General features: G+C 34.1%; 1 protein-coding gene across 13 annotated transcripts in view; it reads left to right on the top strand.

The window, feature by feature from the left end:
- LOC115223391 (multiple PDZ domain protein) overlaps positions 1 to 14,156 on the top strand; it is a 758,365-nt gene that overhangs the window by 54,618 nt on the left and 689,591 nt on the right. For all 13 annotated transcript variants that reach the window (XR_005003540.1, XM_036512481.1, XM_036512487.1 and 10 more), the window contains exon 2: positions 8,192 to 8,245. Coding sequence is in view for 12 of the 13 variants with exons in the window: in XM_036512481.1 (XP_036368374.1) it covers positions 8,230 to 8,245 (16 nt within the window). In the remaining variant the exon portion in view is untranslated. The remainder of the gene's footprint in view (positions 1 to 8,191; positions 8,246 to 14,156) is intronic.

Genomic DNA, 14,156 nt, shown 5'->3' with positions numbered 1-14,156 from the left:
TACCATGTAAATATTGGGTTGGAAAACCCTTGAGGATAGAACCCTTCTATCCAAAAAGGTTTTTAAACCCAATATTTTCATGCTACTGTTTATTTGTTTTTTGAGATATACTATTAAAAAAAAAATTATTTCACATTCTCTTGAAAATTTATATAATTCTTATCTGTCTCTTTGTCTATAAATGAACGATTTGTGAACATATTTATGCACATACACACACAATATGTGTGTGTGTTTGTTTTGACATCATGTGATAGTTGTAAATGAGTGTCTTACAAGCAGTGTACATCATTTCCAGTCTTCCATCAAAACGTGTCTGATCATAGAAAATCTACCCCAACAAATTCTTTTTGATCCATGCAAGCATAGACAAGGATGTTAAAACTGCAATGATGTTTATGTTGTGCAGCAGTTATTGCAGTGTATAAGACTTTCTTTTTGCCAAGGAAAGAGATTTCACTTTCTCTACTTCTTTTTTCATTCTTTTGTAAAGAGATTCATTTGTGGTCACTAGAAAATGGAGACATTTGCTCTGTTTTCTGACACTAAATTTTATTTTTTATCTCCCAAACATAGATAATAAAAAACAACTTACATGGGCAAGATTTAGTCCACAGGCCTTAGTTTGCTGACCACTTGAGTAAAGCTATAAATGTGGTCAGCTACTTGACTTTATATCCACCAGGCAATTAAAGCCTCCTAACTACAGCTTGTTTACTGGCCTTGCCTTGTTATAGTGTTGGATGGTATCACCAGGGGTGCTAAGGAGATAAAATGTTTGAAGAAATCTGTATTGCAAAGTAAAATGTGTTCTTGTTTGACCCATAAAATATAATACTATTGGAATATAAAATGATAAGTGTTCTTGTTGTGGCATATAATACTTGTCTCCAGATTGTAGTATATGATACTATTAATAAATTATTACAAAAGTGAATTTAACAGCATGTGTGTCATTATTTTAACGTTCACTTTTCCATGCTGTCATGGGTCAGATGGAATTTTTTGAAGTAGCTAGGTGCCTTTCCTGCTGCTGACCCTCGTCTATTTCCAAGTAAGGTCATATTTTCTCATGGCCAGACATGTTTTTGATATTGGAAACAACATTACGGTGATGCTCATTTACAGCTATTATATCAAAACAAGGGTATACATACACAACAGGCTTCGTTCAGTTTCCATCTGCTAAATTCACTCAAGGCTTTGGCCAGAGCTATAGAAGTCACTTGGCCAAGGTATTGTGCAGAGTGTTTTATTTTTTTTAAATGGCTACCCTAGCACTTCTACATAATTGTTTCAAAAGATAAAGTATTTTTTATCGAGTTACGTGTCAGAGTAACTATGATTCCAAAACTTTTGAATATTGTTTTTGGTATAATATATGCCTCTCCCCTACATTGATAGCTTCATCCATTAACTGACATTAGATACTTTTGTGCCTTTAATCAATTTACGCAATTAATTGTATTTCTACAGTTGCAGAATGAAAAAGAAAAAATTGTTATAATTTTTAGACAATATGGTATTAAAAAAAAATCGACATAATCGTTGATATTTTATTGATGGATAAATCTCAATAAATTTTTCTTTTTTTCAAATTTTTTCTATAACCTGTTTCTCAGAGATTTCTATGCAAGGATGCATAAACAGCAGTAATCAATTATGGGATTTTTCTGTTGCTAAAATTAATTTTAAAAGAACTAAATCGACATTTGGTGGAGGGATCAGTTAGGAACCAGTAATGACATCTTGCTTCTTCAATAGTGAACTTATTTAAGAATTAAGTATTAGTATTCACTCTAATATTTAAAAAAAAAGTTTTAATCAGAACTTATGAAATGACTCAAGGACCAAGAATATTCTTCAAACTCTTGACCTTGGCTGTGTGGTAAGGAGCTCACTTCCAAACCACATGGTTCTGGGTTCAGTCTCTCTGCGTGACACCTTGGGCAAGTGTCTTCTACTGTAGCCTCAGGCTGACCAAAACCTGGTAGATAGGTTTGGTAGATGGAAACTGAAAGAAGCCCATCATATATATATATATATGTGTGTGTGTTCATCCCTCTCCACTGCTTGACAACTGGTGTTGGTGTGCTTATGTCTCCATAAGTTGGTAGTTTGGTATAAGAGACCAATTTAAATAAATACCCAGCTTTAAAAAAAAAAGTACTGGGGTCGATTAATTTTACCAAGAATTCTTCAAGGTGTTGCTCCAGCTTGGCAGAAGTCTAATGGCTGAAACAAATAAAAGATAAAAGATATTCTCATATTTTGAGTTCTATCTTTGTTGTTAGTATTACCAAATCCTTTCACTCTAATGTTAGCCCATGTTCTAATAATGTCTTTTTTAGTTTCAAATTCTGCCTATGATATGAAATTGGTAAATTTATTTGTGTATTGGTGACAGTAATCATCGTTTTCAAGTGATGAGGATGGGTGGTGGTTCTACATAACTGCATGACCTATTAGAAATATAAAACAAGTAATAAAAAAAAAGCTATGCAGTTACTAAGTTTGAAACACTGGGAAATAGTTCAAATATACAGATCAATATTTGCTGAAATTATAACCAATTGATTGTATTGAACACCAGTGTGAAAGAGGGATGAAAGTTGCAATATTTATACATTTCCCTAAGACAACAGCAATATACATGAAGTAAATTAGCTTCACTGGAACATCATGTTGTTCTGTGGCACTCATTAGATGCTAATGACTTAGCTTCTTTGGAGTTACTTGCCCTACCAGTGACAGCAGCTAAATGACCCTTGAATCAAAACCAGCTATTCTAAACAAGGAATGAAATATTGGATAATGTAGACCTAGATGCCCTTAATAAGACAGGACAGGCTTGCTGAATTGTGGTCAACTTGGGATGGCTGTGTGTTTGTTTTACAACCATATGATTTCAGGTTCAATCCTGCAGCATGGCACCTTGGTTAGGTCTCTTCTACTATAGCCTGAGGCTCGTCAAAGCCTTGTGAGTAGATTTGGAAATTGAAAAAACCTGTCATATATATTAGGTCATCCCATAAATAATGGGTTTTTTTCAATTATATAAACTAAAAGTCGGAGGGGGGACAGGATAATCTACCTGCGCCAACTTCCAATAAAAGCAGATAGTAATTTTACCTTGTACTTATTCTTTGGGCAAGTTTTGAGGAGTGCAGTTCGTTTTTAACAGTTATTTTACCAAAGCTATAATGGAAGTGACTAAGGAACATATTTAGCATATTTTGCTTTATGAGTTCAATAAAGGCAACAATGTAACAGAAAGTGCAAGTATTATTAATGCAGTATATGGGGATCAGACATTAAGTGTAAGTGGTTCCAGAAATTCCGAGCTGGAAACTACAGCTTAGATGATGAGCCCCATCCTGGAAGATGTGTAGAGCTCAACAAGGACATCCCATCCTTCAAACTCTGGTGGAACAAAATCCCATTGTAACTGTTGAGGAACTAGCAGAGAAGCTTGGATTTGGTCATTGAACCATTCATCGACACCTGCGGTCATCAGAAAAGTCAGGAAATTGAGTCAATGGGTTTCTCACCAACTTTCCAAGTGTAATCATGCACAGAGAGTGAATGTGTGTTCTTCTTTGCAGTCACGTCTCATAAATGAACCTTTTTTGGACTGAATAGTGATTGGTGAGGAGAAATGGAATCTCTATAAAAATGCTAAGTGCAGAAGACAGTGGATAGAGAAAGGAGAAACACTGGTACCCCAGGCTAAAGAAGGTCTTCACCCATGTAAGGTGTTGCTGCTAACACATCAAATTCATTACATGCAATACATGGGTTTTGAGATTGTAATTGGCTAATTTTCCAAGATTTTAATTCTGTATATGAAGTGCCCAATGTATTTGAAGTGCCTCAGACCCCCTGTGGTTTAAATCCAATCCTGCATGTAAGGTGACATCAATGTAAGCTAGATGGTTTTGGTGTCTGTCAAGAAAGCTTCTTCATGGTCATTTTAATACTTTATTAAGAGAAAACATTTATATTACACTGTTACTATTGTTTCTGAATGTGGCTCCAGTGTCAATAATGTGATACTCTATAAATGATCAGATATATATAGAACAATGGGATTTTGACAAGTGTTGTTCATATAGAACCTGAGAAAGAATACTAGAACCATTTTACCACTGATTGGGAAAGATATCTAATGTAGCTACTTGGTAAAGTAATTTGTAAAAAAATATCTCTTTTGAATTATCTTATCCAAGCAAGCAAGAAAAATAAAAATAAATCCTACAAAAGGATGAAAGATTCTCAAAAATATATTTAAGCAGGCCCTGCTTTGTCATATAATTTATATCCTATAGAATGGTTTCTTGCTAAATATATAATATACATGTTATTACACAACTTATTTATGCTGTTTGATTAAATGTACATAGAGAATAAATTGAATTATAAACAATACCAAACTTAAGTTATTTTTTATATTCTGACTTTATTTTCCTAATTTATGAATGTTGTACTTATATTTAATGTTTGTTCTTGCAAAACATGGAATTATACAGAATATGGGATTTGACTATACAAGTATGAAGGAATATACATTTTTATAGGACTTTGAACACTTATTTATTCTTCAGTGATTACTGCACCCCTCTTTTCTTATTTTTTTCCATCCTACTTCCTAAAAATGACATCTTGAAAGGTCACCTAGCCCTTGTGAGAAAATGTGTCTATTTACAAATATGTTGTATAAGAGGAGGAAGAGAAAAAAGAAAATAAAATGTTTTGTAATGAAATTTCAATGGGTTGAACACATCAAATTGAAAAGAAAACCCCCTCTCTCTATCTCCATCCTTCACTTTTTTCTTTCTCAGTTATACTGAAACCTCTCTCTCTCTCTGTTTATTTTCTCCCCCTCTTTGCTTTCTTTCTCTCTTCCCCTCTTTTTCCAATACAACAAATATTCAGTGGTCCTTTGTTTTTTTCTTTCTTTTTTGTGTTTTTCCTTACAAAATGGCTGATCATTAGTAAGGAAAGACACAAAAAAGAAAGAATGAAAACAAAAATACTTTTCTCCTCTTCTAAACAAAGCAAAACAGCTGGTTCATATAAATGAACAAGGAAACATTCTGCTTTTATCATTGTGATTTTGTTTTGACGAGTTCCATAAATGAATGAAAGCACTAATAAAGAATTATCCAAAATTCTGACTGCTTCCTTATATAAATATATATATATACAAACATATATATATGTATATTTGTAATATATATGTGTGTGTGTGTGTCTGTGATGGACCCTTTTATGTACCCTTAGGTACTGTCTTAGTTATGTTTGTCTTGTATGAATGGAGAATGTAAAGTAGAGAAAACTCTTTGGTCTTATCAAGAACTTGATAACCTTTCCAGTGCTGAAGCATCTAGTTACACTCAGTTAAGGAATTGTTCTAAGGAAGGGCATCCAGCCATATAAACAATATCAAATGAAATATTAGGGCAATGTGTAATTCTCTAACCTGTAGTAGAGTGACAATCCGTTCAGCTCATACCAGCATGGAAAATGTTCACATATACACACAATTCTTCATAATTTTGACTGTAGGCCTGCAATTTTGAGAGGAGATGGAAGTTAATTGCATCAACCCCAGAGCTCAACTGGTACTTATTTTATAAACCCTGGAAAGATGAATGGCAAAGTTGACCTCAATGCTATTTGAACTTGGAGCATAAAGTTGAAAGAAAGGCTGTTATGCATTTTGCCTGACGTGCTTATGATTCTGCCAGCTTGCTATATATATAATGATTTGTATAAACATCCACACATAATTTGATGATAAATATTGGTGAGAAAAACCAATAAACCAGTGCTTTTGAACCAAAACACTGCAGTTTTTGCTTTTCCTGAGTTACACATCCCTCATCATAATTGTCATTGTAAATGCAATAAACCCTTGATTTCTCTCCCATTAACCCATCGTTGGCTGCCTGTAACCTACAATACTATAATTGTTCACAAAATATGATATAAAAAAATCTATTTGAAATACAATGAAATTTGTAAATTCAATAATATGACCTTTTCCACAAATCTATGACAGATAAAGAAGAAAAATAAGTGACAAATAAGTCATGAAAAACATTTATAAAGTCTAAGTCAATCTATGAAGATGTTGACTTTTATTTATTGTCCTTTGTAAGGAAATGTCACATAGTTCTAGTAGTACTTTACTCTGTTTGCTTTGACTCTGAAAATATTTATATGAGGTGGAGGAACATGATAAGTGGTTGTACTAATACTGTTTACACTATGTGGTTACACTATTTTTATGTTTAATTCACATTGTGTTATACTGTTTATAAACCATACAGTGATGAATTCTTCAACCTATAAATTGCTAATCATAGGTGTATTAAAATTTTGTTGTTTATTTCATATATATATATATATATATATATATATATATAGCAAGAGGTAGACATTGTTAGATTCATATTTTGGCCATTAACAGTTACTCATCATCAAATGATGTTTAATTCTAAAAGCTCTAATGGTCAAATTCTGGTAGGACCGTCTGCATAAACATTGTATAAACATAAGCTACCCACTATAAAAGGTGAAGTGCAGAAGCCAGCACCACTATATCCTGGAGATGAGGCTGAGATAGCATGGAAATATTGATAAAAAGAATTGGGATATTTTGATGTTCAAAACTAACTATAAGGGTTTGAGATGCAGGTATAAAAAATCCTCTAATAACAAAGAAAAATAGATTAAATTAGAACATAGTCATGTTTTCATTATCATCATCACCATCATCATTTTAAACATCCACTTTTTCATGCTTGCATAGGTTTGCCAAGATTTGTTAGGTAAGGGTTTGCGGCAAGAAAGGCATTCAGTCATAGAAATATCTGTTTACCAAACAAGGTAATATTTCCCCCATGGCTAGACATGTTTCTTTGGAAGATTGGAAACAAATGATATTGCTTTTATGATGCTGATGCTTATTTATAATGTCCAACCCATGCCAGCATGGAAAACAGATATTTATGGATGATGATGATGAATGCTATGATGAGATGAACTCATACACACAAGCATACACAAATAACTACTTTTAAGGTAGATGTGAGTAACATTTTATTTTTACACATGTATGTGTGTTGGCTGTTTATACATGGTCGAGATTTTTTCTTCTTTCTTTCCTTTTCAAAATAAGTTTCTTGCTTTATCGAAATAACACTTCAAATCGATTAATTGAAATAACTTAGCTCGCAATTAAAAACTACAAGAGAATCATTGCAATTAACATGTTTTTATTGCTGTAACATTCCAAATCTATCTTGTAATGTGCTTAAACTGTGACCAATGACAAGATGAAAGGAATTATCAAAAGACTGAGTGAAATGGCTAAGAGTCATTTGCTACTAAATGTTCCTGGTTTACAAAGAAAACATTTTAATATTTATAACATGGTCTACTAAGAAGGTGGAAACAGCTGAAGAGACTTGATTACATGTTAAATTGTTTTTGAGTTTGACCTAAGACTTACATTTTATCATGAGGTACAGGCAAGGCTGTGTGGTTTAAGATGTTCTCTTCCTGATGGCATGATGTCTGGTTCATTCCCACTGTGTTTCAGCTTGGGCAAGTGTTTTGTATTTTGTTCTGGGTCAGCCAGTACTTTAGGAGTGGATTTTGTAATGAAAACTGAAAGAAGCTCATCATGTATAACATGCACATATATATGATAATATAATATATATGTATCTCTATTATATATATATATATATATATATATATATATATATAACGGGAAAGTTTATGAAAATAAACAAAAGACGAAGGCAGGTGGAGTACAAACAAACAAATGTATTAGTATAGTGCTCAGGATTAGAAATAGAAAAAGTCTTTTATGTTTCGAGCCTACGCTCTTCGACAGAAAGATACACAGAAAAAAACAAGGATATATATATATACCAGGGAGGAGGACAGAATGGTCGTTGCTGGAATGTCTTTAGCTATTCATTCAGGGTTGACTGACCTGGGTCAAAATAACAATTTTGGCATTGTGTATATCTGAAAGGAATCAATATCTATGACCTATTTTGATCCAGCTTAAATTACACGTGTTTTTAATTATCGTTATTTTATTTTATAGTTTTATCTTATGAAGCACCCGTTGTGAATATTTTAACTTTAAAAATAAACTGTCTATTTTCAGATAAATCTGTTGAAACCGCTTTTTGAAAACTGATCAAAATGTCGCTGATAGATGGTGAGTATCATAATTATGATAATTTGAGTATATGTGCATGTGTTGTGAGCATGTACATCTATATCTGTATATAGATATGTAAAGAATTTATTTATAAATAAACTAGCAGCTGTACCTGGTCTTGCTTGGGTTTATTTATGTTCAAAATAAATGCAAAAATATGAATAGGTATAGGTAAGGTTGTGTGGTTAAGAAGTTTGCTTCTCAGTTATGTGGTTTTGAGTTCAGTCCCAGTGTGTAGTACCTTGGGTAAGTGTCTTCTATTATAAGCCTTGGGTTAACCAAAGCCATCCAGGTGAATTTGGTAGTTGGAAACTGAAAGAAGCATGTCGTACATGTGTGTGTGTGTATGTATATATATATGTGTATATATATATATATATATCTGGCCCCCGTGCCGGTAGCACGTAAAAGCACCATCCGTTTGTGGCCGTTTGCCAGCTCTGTCTGGCACCTGTGCAGGTGGCACGTAAAAAGCACCCACTACACTCACGGAGTGGTTGGCGTTAGGAAGGGCATCCAGCCGTAGAAACACTGCCAAATCTGACTGGGCCTGATGAAGCCTTCCGGCTTCACAGACCCCAGTTAAACCGTCCAACCTATGCTAGCATGGAAAACGGATGCTAAATGATGATGATGATGATGATATATGCACATACATGCATATATATGTATGTATATGAATATGTGTGTGTCTGTGTTGTGACCACATGCATCTATATCTGCATATACAAATAAATTAGTAGCTCTACCTAGCCTTGCTTTGGTTTTTTAGTGTCTATAATGAATATGTTCTGAGTTCAACTTCTGCTGAGGCTTACTTTGCTTTTCATCCTTTTGGGGTAGATTGAGCACTGAGGTCAATGTAATCAACTTAACTACTCCTGTGTGAGAGTACAAAAAGTTGCACCCCTCTGCCTAGCCATGTTGAGCCAGTGTGGCAGAGTAGGCTCATCAAATCAGTATGGTTTCAAATTGGTGCAGAGAGCATGTTGCTGAGGCCTTCATCCTGCAGTGGACTGAACATAGGCAATCCAATCCAAAACGAATATAATTATATGAATTCACTATATTTTGATTAAATTGCTTTAACCCTTTTGATAAAAACCTGCTCAAAACATCCTGATTCCATTGTGCAAGTTCCTTGTCAAAAATTTGATGTTAATTTATGTCTTAGATTAATAAAATTAATTACTAAATTCTTCATTATTTTCGAAATCAATTGAAATAAAATCAGTCTATTTCAAGAGAAATATGGTAATGAAAGGGTTAAACTATCTAAATTAAAACCTTCCATTAAAATTTCATGCTAATTTATGTCCCAAACACCAGGTTAAAGTTATTTTAATAAATTCTTCATTATTTTCAAAACAAATTGAAATGGAGCCAGCATATTTCATTAGAAATATCTTTTAGCTTTTACTTGTTTTTACTTGTTTAGTTTTCAGTCATTAGACTGTGGCCATGCTGGTGCACCGCCTTGAAGAATTTTTAGTCAAATGAATCGATCCCAGTACCTTTTTTTAAAGCCTGGTACTTATTATAATGGAGTCTTTTGCTGAACCACTAAGTTACGGGTACATAACACAACACCAGTTGTCAAATGGTGGTGAGGGACATACACAAAGACACACACACAGAGAGGCTTCTTTCAGTTTCTGTCTACCAAATCCTCTTACAAGGCTTTGGTCAGCCCAAGGCTATAGTAGAAGACACTTGCCCAAGATACCGTGCAGTGAGACTGAACCTGGAATCATGTGGTTGGGAAGCAAACTTCTTACCACACAGCTATGCCAGAAGGGTTCAAAAGATGCTGATAATCAGGTTGGTCTGGGAATGTTGATTAACTTATTATTCCCATACTGGGAATATTGATTAACTTACGTATTACTTCATTCTATCTATTGAGAACACTACGAATTTCATATGTATGTGAAAAACAATAAAAAAAAAAATGAATATTGAATCAAAAATTAAAATTTACTTTTATCTTTTTCCTAAGAATTTTTTACTTTTGAAAATATATTTATTGTTTTAAATGAATTATTTTTTAAGTCAGTAACTTTTTCCCAATGTGTATTGTGGTTTCCCTGCTTTAATAAAATAAATTAAAGTCAGAACATAGTTGTCCACAGCTAGATGTTTCCCTCTCCATGCTTGAAAGTTTTTTGGTCATACACCTGACATATTAACTTTGCTGTGCTAACTTGACGTTGGCCAGGTGCTCTTAGCAGTCTTAATATTCATTATTGCCTGCTGAGTGGACTAAAGCAATATAAAGTAAGGTGCCTTACTTAAAGGGCACAGCATGCCTCTGAGACTTGGAAATAAATCCATGACATAATGATTAAGAATTTAGTTGTCTAATCACTAAGATGTGTTTAATCAAGTGAATTTCTTTGGATATTTTCATCTTTCAATTTCCATGCACCATTGTAGTTAATACTTCAAGCAGGGTGTTAGAATTCAATGATATTGTTTATTAATGATTTATTATTTATCATTAATTATTAATGATTTAATTAAAGGATCAGGGGATTGGACTTGGAGAAACTATTTAAAATGATGTTCTTGTGTTTGTACATATTTGTGATCTAATTGATATTGTATTGATTCTGAGCAGGAGTGGAGTGACCATATAGTTGATCATTGCATCAATATTTTTGTGAGTGATGTGGGCCTTTTGAAGCCTTTGAACTTAGAAGCAAAGCCCACCAAATATTTTATTCAACTTTTTCCTGAAAATATTTTTGTCAGGATGAGTGATGAGACCACAAAATATGCATGGCTATAGGGCAACCTTACCTTTGTTACCTTGAAGGAGGAGAAAATAGCATATCCTGGAATGCTTTTTCTAATGTGAGTTGAGCAGCTTCAAGCTCTGGAACAAGAAATCAGTGTTCATGAATTGATATCTTGTAAATATATGTGAAAATACTTATACTTAATAATTAGGGTTCAGCAAAGATTTGCTTTACCACATACCGAAGTTTAGAAATAGCAGCCAAAAACCTTAGCTATTTCTTCTACTTTAAAAAGGGACTCCCAGAGAAACCAAAATACTTGAAAACAATTCACACAGGCAGAGAGGAAAAGTAACGAAAATCAATCAATATCTGGTCATCCATGGACGTGCGTTTCGGAATTAGATCGGTATAAAGAATATAGAAATTCATGCCGAATTCTGCTTGGTGAAATTATTGATTACTTCTTAATTAATTAATTTTACCCTTTGTTATTATTGAAAATACTTATATGTAATCAGCTTAGTTGTATTCAATCTACCTGGGCAGGTGAAAGTGATAGAACAACTGATGAAAGTCAACAACAACATCTAAAAACATTAGTCACATTGTCCACTAACAGTCATTATATTGTGTTGGCAAGTTTCTGTTTCTCTATCATACTTTAGCTTCCCAATACTGAGCATAATGCTACCTCCCTCTCTACTACATCTTTACATAATTGAGGGTGCTTTCTTACAAGTTACTTGGTGATCTCGCTAGTGCCAGTGCCATGAGAGAAACATCCAGTATACTCTGTGAAGTTGTTGGCATTAGGAATGGCACCGGCTGTAGAAATCACATCAAAGCTGACACTGGCTCATTAGATTTTGTTGAATGTCAGGAGCTGTGGTTTTTCATTTGGGTAAGAACCCTTTAAAGATGTACTGTCAAAAAATACAGTATGCATAGGTGTGCAGGAGTGGCTGTGCGGTAAGTAGCTTGCTTACCAACCACATGGTTCTGGGTTCAGCTCCACTACATGACACCTTATGCAAGTGTCTTCTACTATAGCCTCAGGCTGACCAAAGCCTTGTGAGTGGATTTGGTAGACGAAAACTAAAAGAAGCCCGTTGTGTGTGTGTATATATATATATATATATATACATATATATAGGTATATATAGGTATGTGTGTGTATATCTTTGGGTCTACCTCTTCCACAGGTGCCATTTCTATAAACAGCTGTCTTCGTTCATATGCTTCATATGTTCAAACCAACGTAGTCTTGCATGCTGCATCTGATTCCTCTTATGCCCAAATTTTCTTTCAATACATTTTGTTGAATGTGCACACTGATGTTGTACATCCCACCATACTACCTTCATACACAAACACATGTACACAGTGAACTATGTCCATCATGTATGTGTGTATGTACACATATGTATATATAATTATATGCACATACACATGCATAACTGGCATTGTTTTGTGCAATGAAGTCATCGTATTTGTTCAGCACTCAGTTATAGACACTCCCTTTGTTATTCTCACCATCAGAAATACTTGAACCAATGATTGACCTCTTCAAAACTTGCAACCATTGATGCTATTGTCCACCAAACTGTGATAAATAAATAAAATAAATTAAAAGACCATCAAGACATTTAGGGTTGTTCAGAACATAAATTTGCACAGTATTTTCAGCCTTGAACATTACTAGGTGCATGAGTAATGAATGTGTGCATTTAGTTTTGTATGTAGTTTTATTCCCTTTGTAAACTGGTTACATAATAGTGTGCATGCACATGCAGATATTTCACAGCATAAAAGTACCATTAGATTCAACTATTTATAGGTTCTTTCATCCCAATTACATATAATTTGTTATCTTTGGAGCCATTATGGTAATTAATGCTATGTAACCATTTGGGGCATTGCTTCTGTATATTGTAATTGAAAACAGGATATCGTATTTGATGTGGTTTACAGTTGTAATATCTTCAGTCTTTTGGGAGAATTTTATAGCTTGCACCAGAAGATAAATATTGATTATATGCTGTCAGATGAACTGCTAGAAATAACAACCAAGTCTCTTTCTTACCACTCTACTGACTTTAGGAAGGAAAAAAAGAAAGCCAGAAGCCAAAATGCAAATCATGCTACTTATTCTGTTGTTCTCTTTTTGTCAAACTGCTAAGTTACAGGGACATAGACATGGCAACACTGGTTGTTAAATGGTGGCGAGGAAGGATAGATACAAACACGCCCTCCCACACACACATGACAGGCTTCTTTTAATTTCCATCTACCAAATGCACTTACAAGCCTTTGGTTGGCCTGAAGCTATAGTAGAAGACATTTGCTTAAGGTAGTGCTTTTCAAACTTTTTGCAGGAGCAGAACCCCAAGAAAACGTTTCACTGGCTCGAGGAACCCCTGTGCAATAATTTAATTGTCTTATGCACACATATCTGCACAGGAGAATTAAAAATTACTGTCGATTTTAGCATTTTTGTAACTTCTTGCGGAACCCCTGGACTGTACTGGCGGAACCCTAAGGCTCTGCGGAACCCTGGTTGAAAACCACTTGCTTAAGGTGCCATGTAGTGGGACTGAACTGGAACCATGTAATTGGGAAGCAAACTTCTTATTAAACAGCCATGCCTATGCCTGCACAGTTATTCAATTTCTTGTTGCAGCATCCAATTCTTTCTCTTCATAAAGCAAGGATACTAGTTCACAGAGGCATTGAAATCTTCGCTTTCATCTGGGTATGATTTCTGCCTAATTAATTACTTGAATATGTATGCTACTTCAGACAGCTACCATTTTGTTAGGTTTCCTTTGATCCAATCTAAGTAATTTTCCAGTGCCAGCAAATGACAAATGCCAGTTCTTATATTCTTAGATGAAGTTTTATTTATCTTCCAAAAAAGCATTGTTTTTTTTCAATTTATTCCATACTTTCTTTTTGTAGAGTGGTCATTTGAAGAATGTGCAAATTCAGAACTTACAGATTGAAAAATAGTGTTTATATTTCTTTTTTTTTTTTCACTTATCAGGAGTCACGAGGATTAAGTAGTTTTGGAAAATAGACAAATAAAAAACTGAATACCATGAATGTTAAAAAGCTACAGCTTGTGTCAATGAGGGAAGCTCTAAGCGACTGCTTGACTTGTTAGA

The sequence above is a fragment of the Octopus sinensis genome, linkage group LG23 (assembly GCF_006345805.1).
Source record: "Octopus sinensis linkage group LG23, ASM634580v1, whole genome shotgun sequence".
In the NCBI taxonomy this organism is placed as follows: Eukaryota; Metazoa; Mollusca; class Cephalopoda; order Octopoda; family Octopodidae; genus Octopus; species Octopus sinensis.
This window is presented reverse-complemented; position numbering and strand designations above follow the sequence as displayed.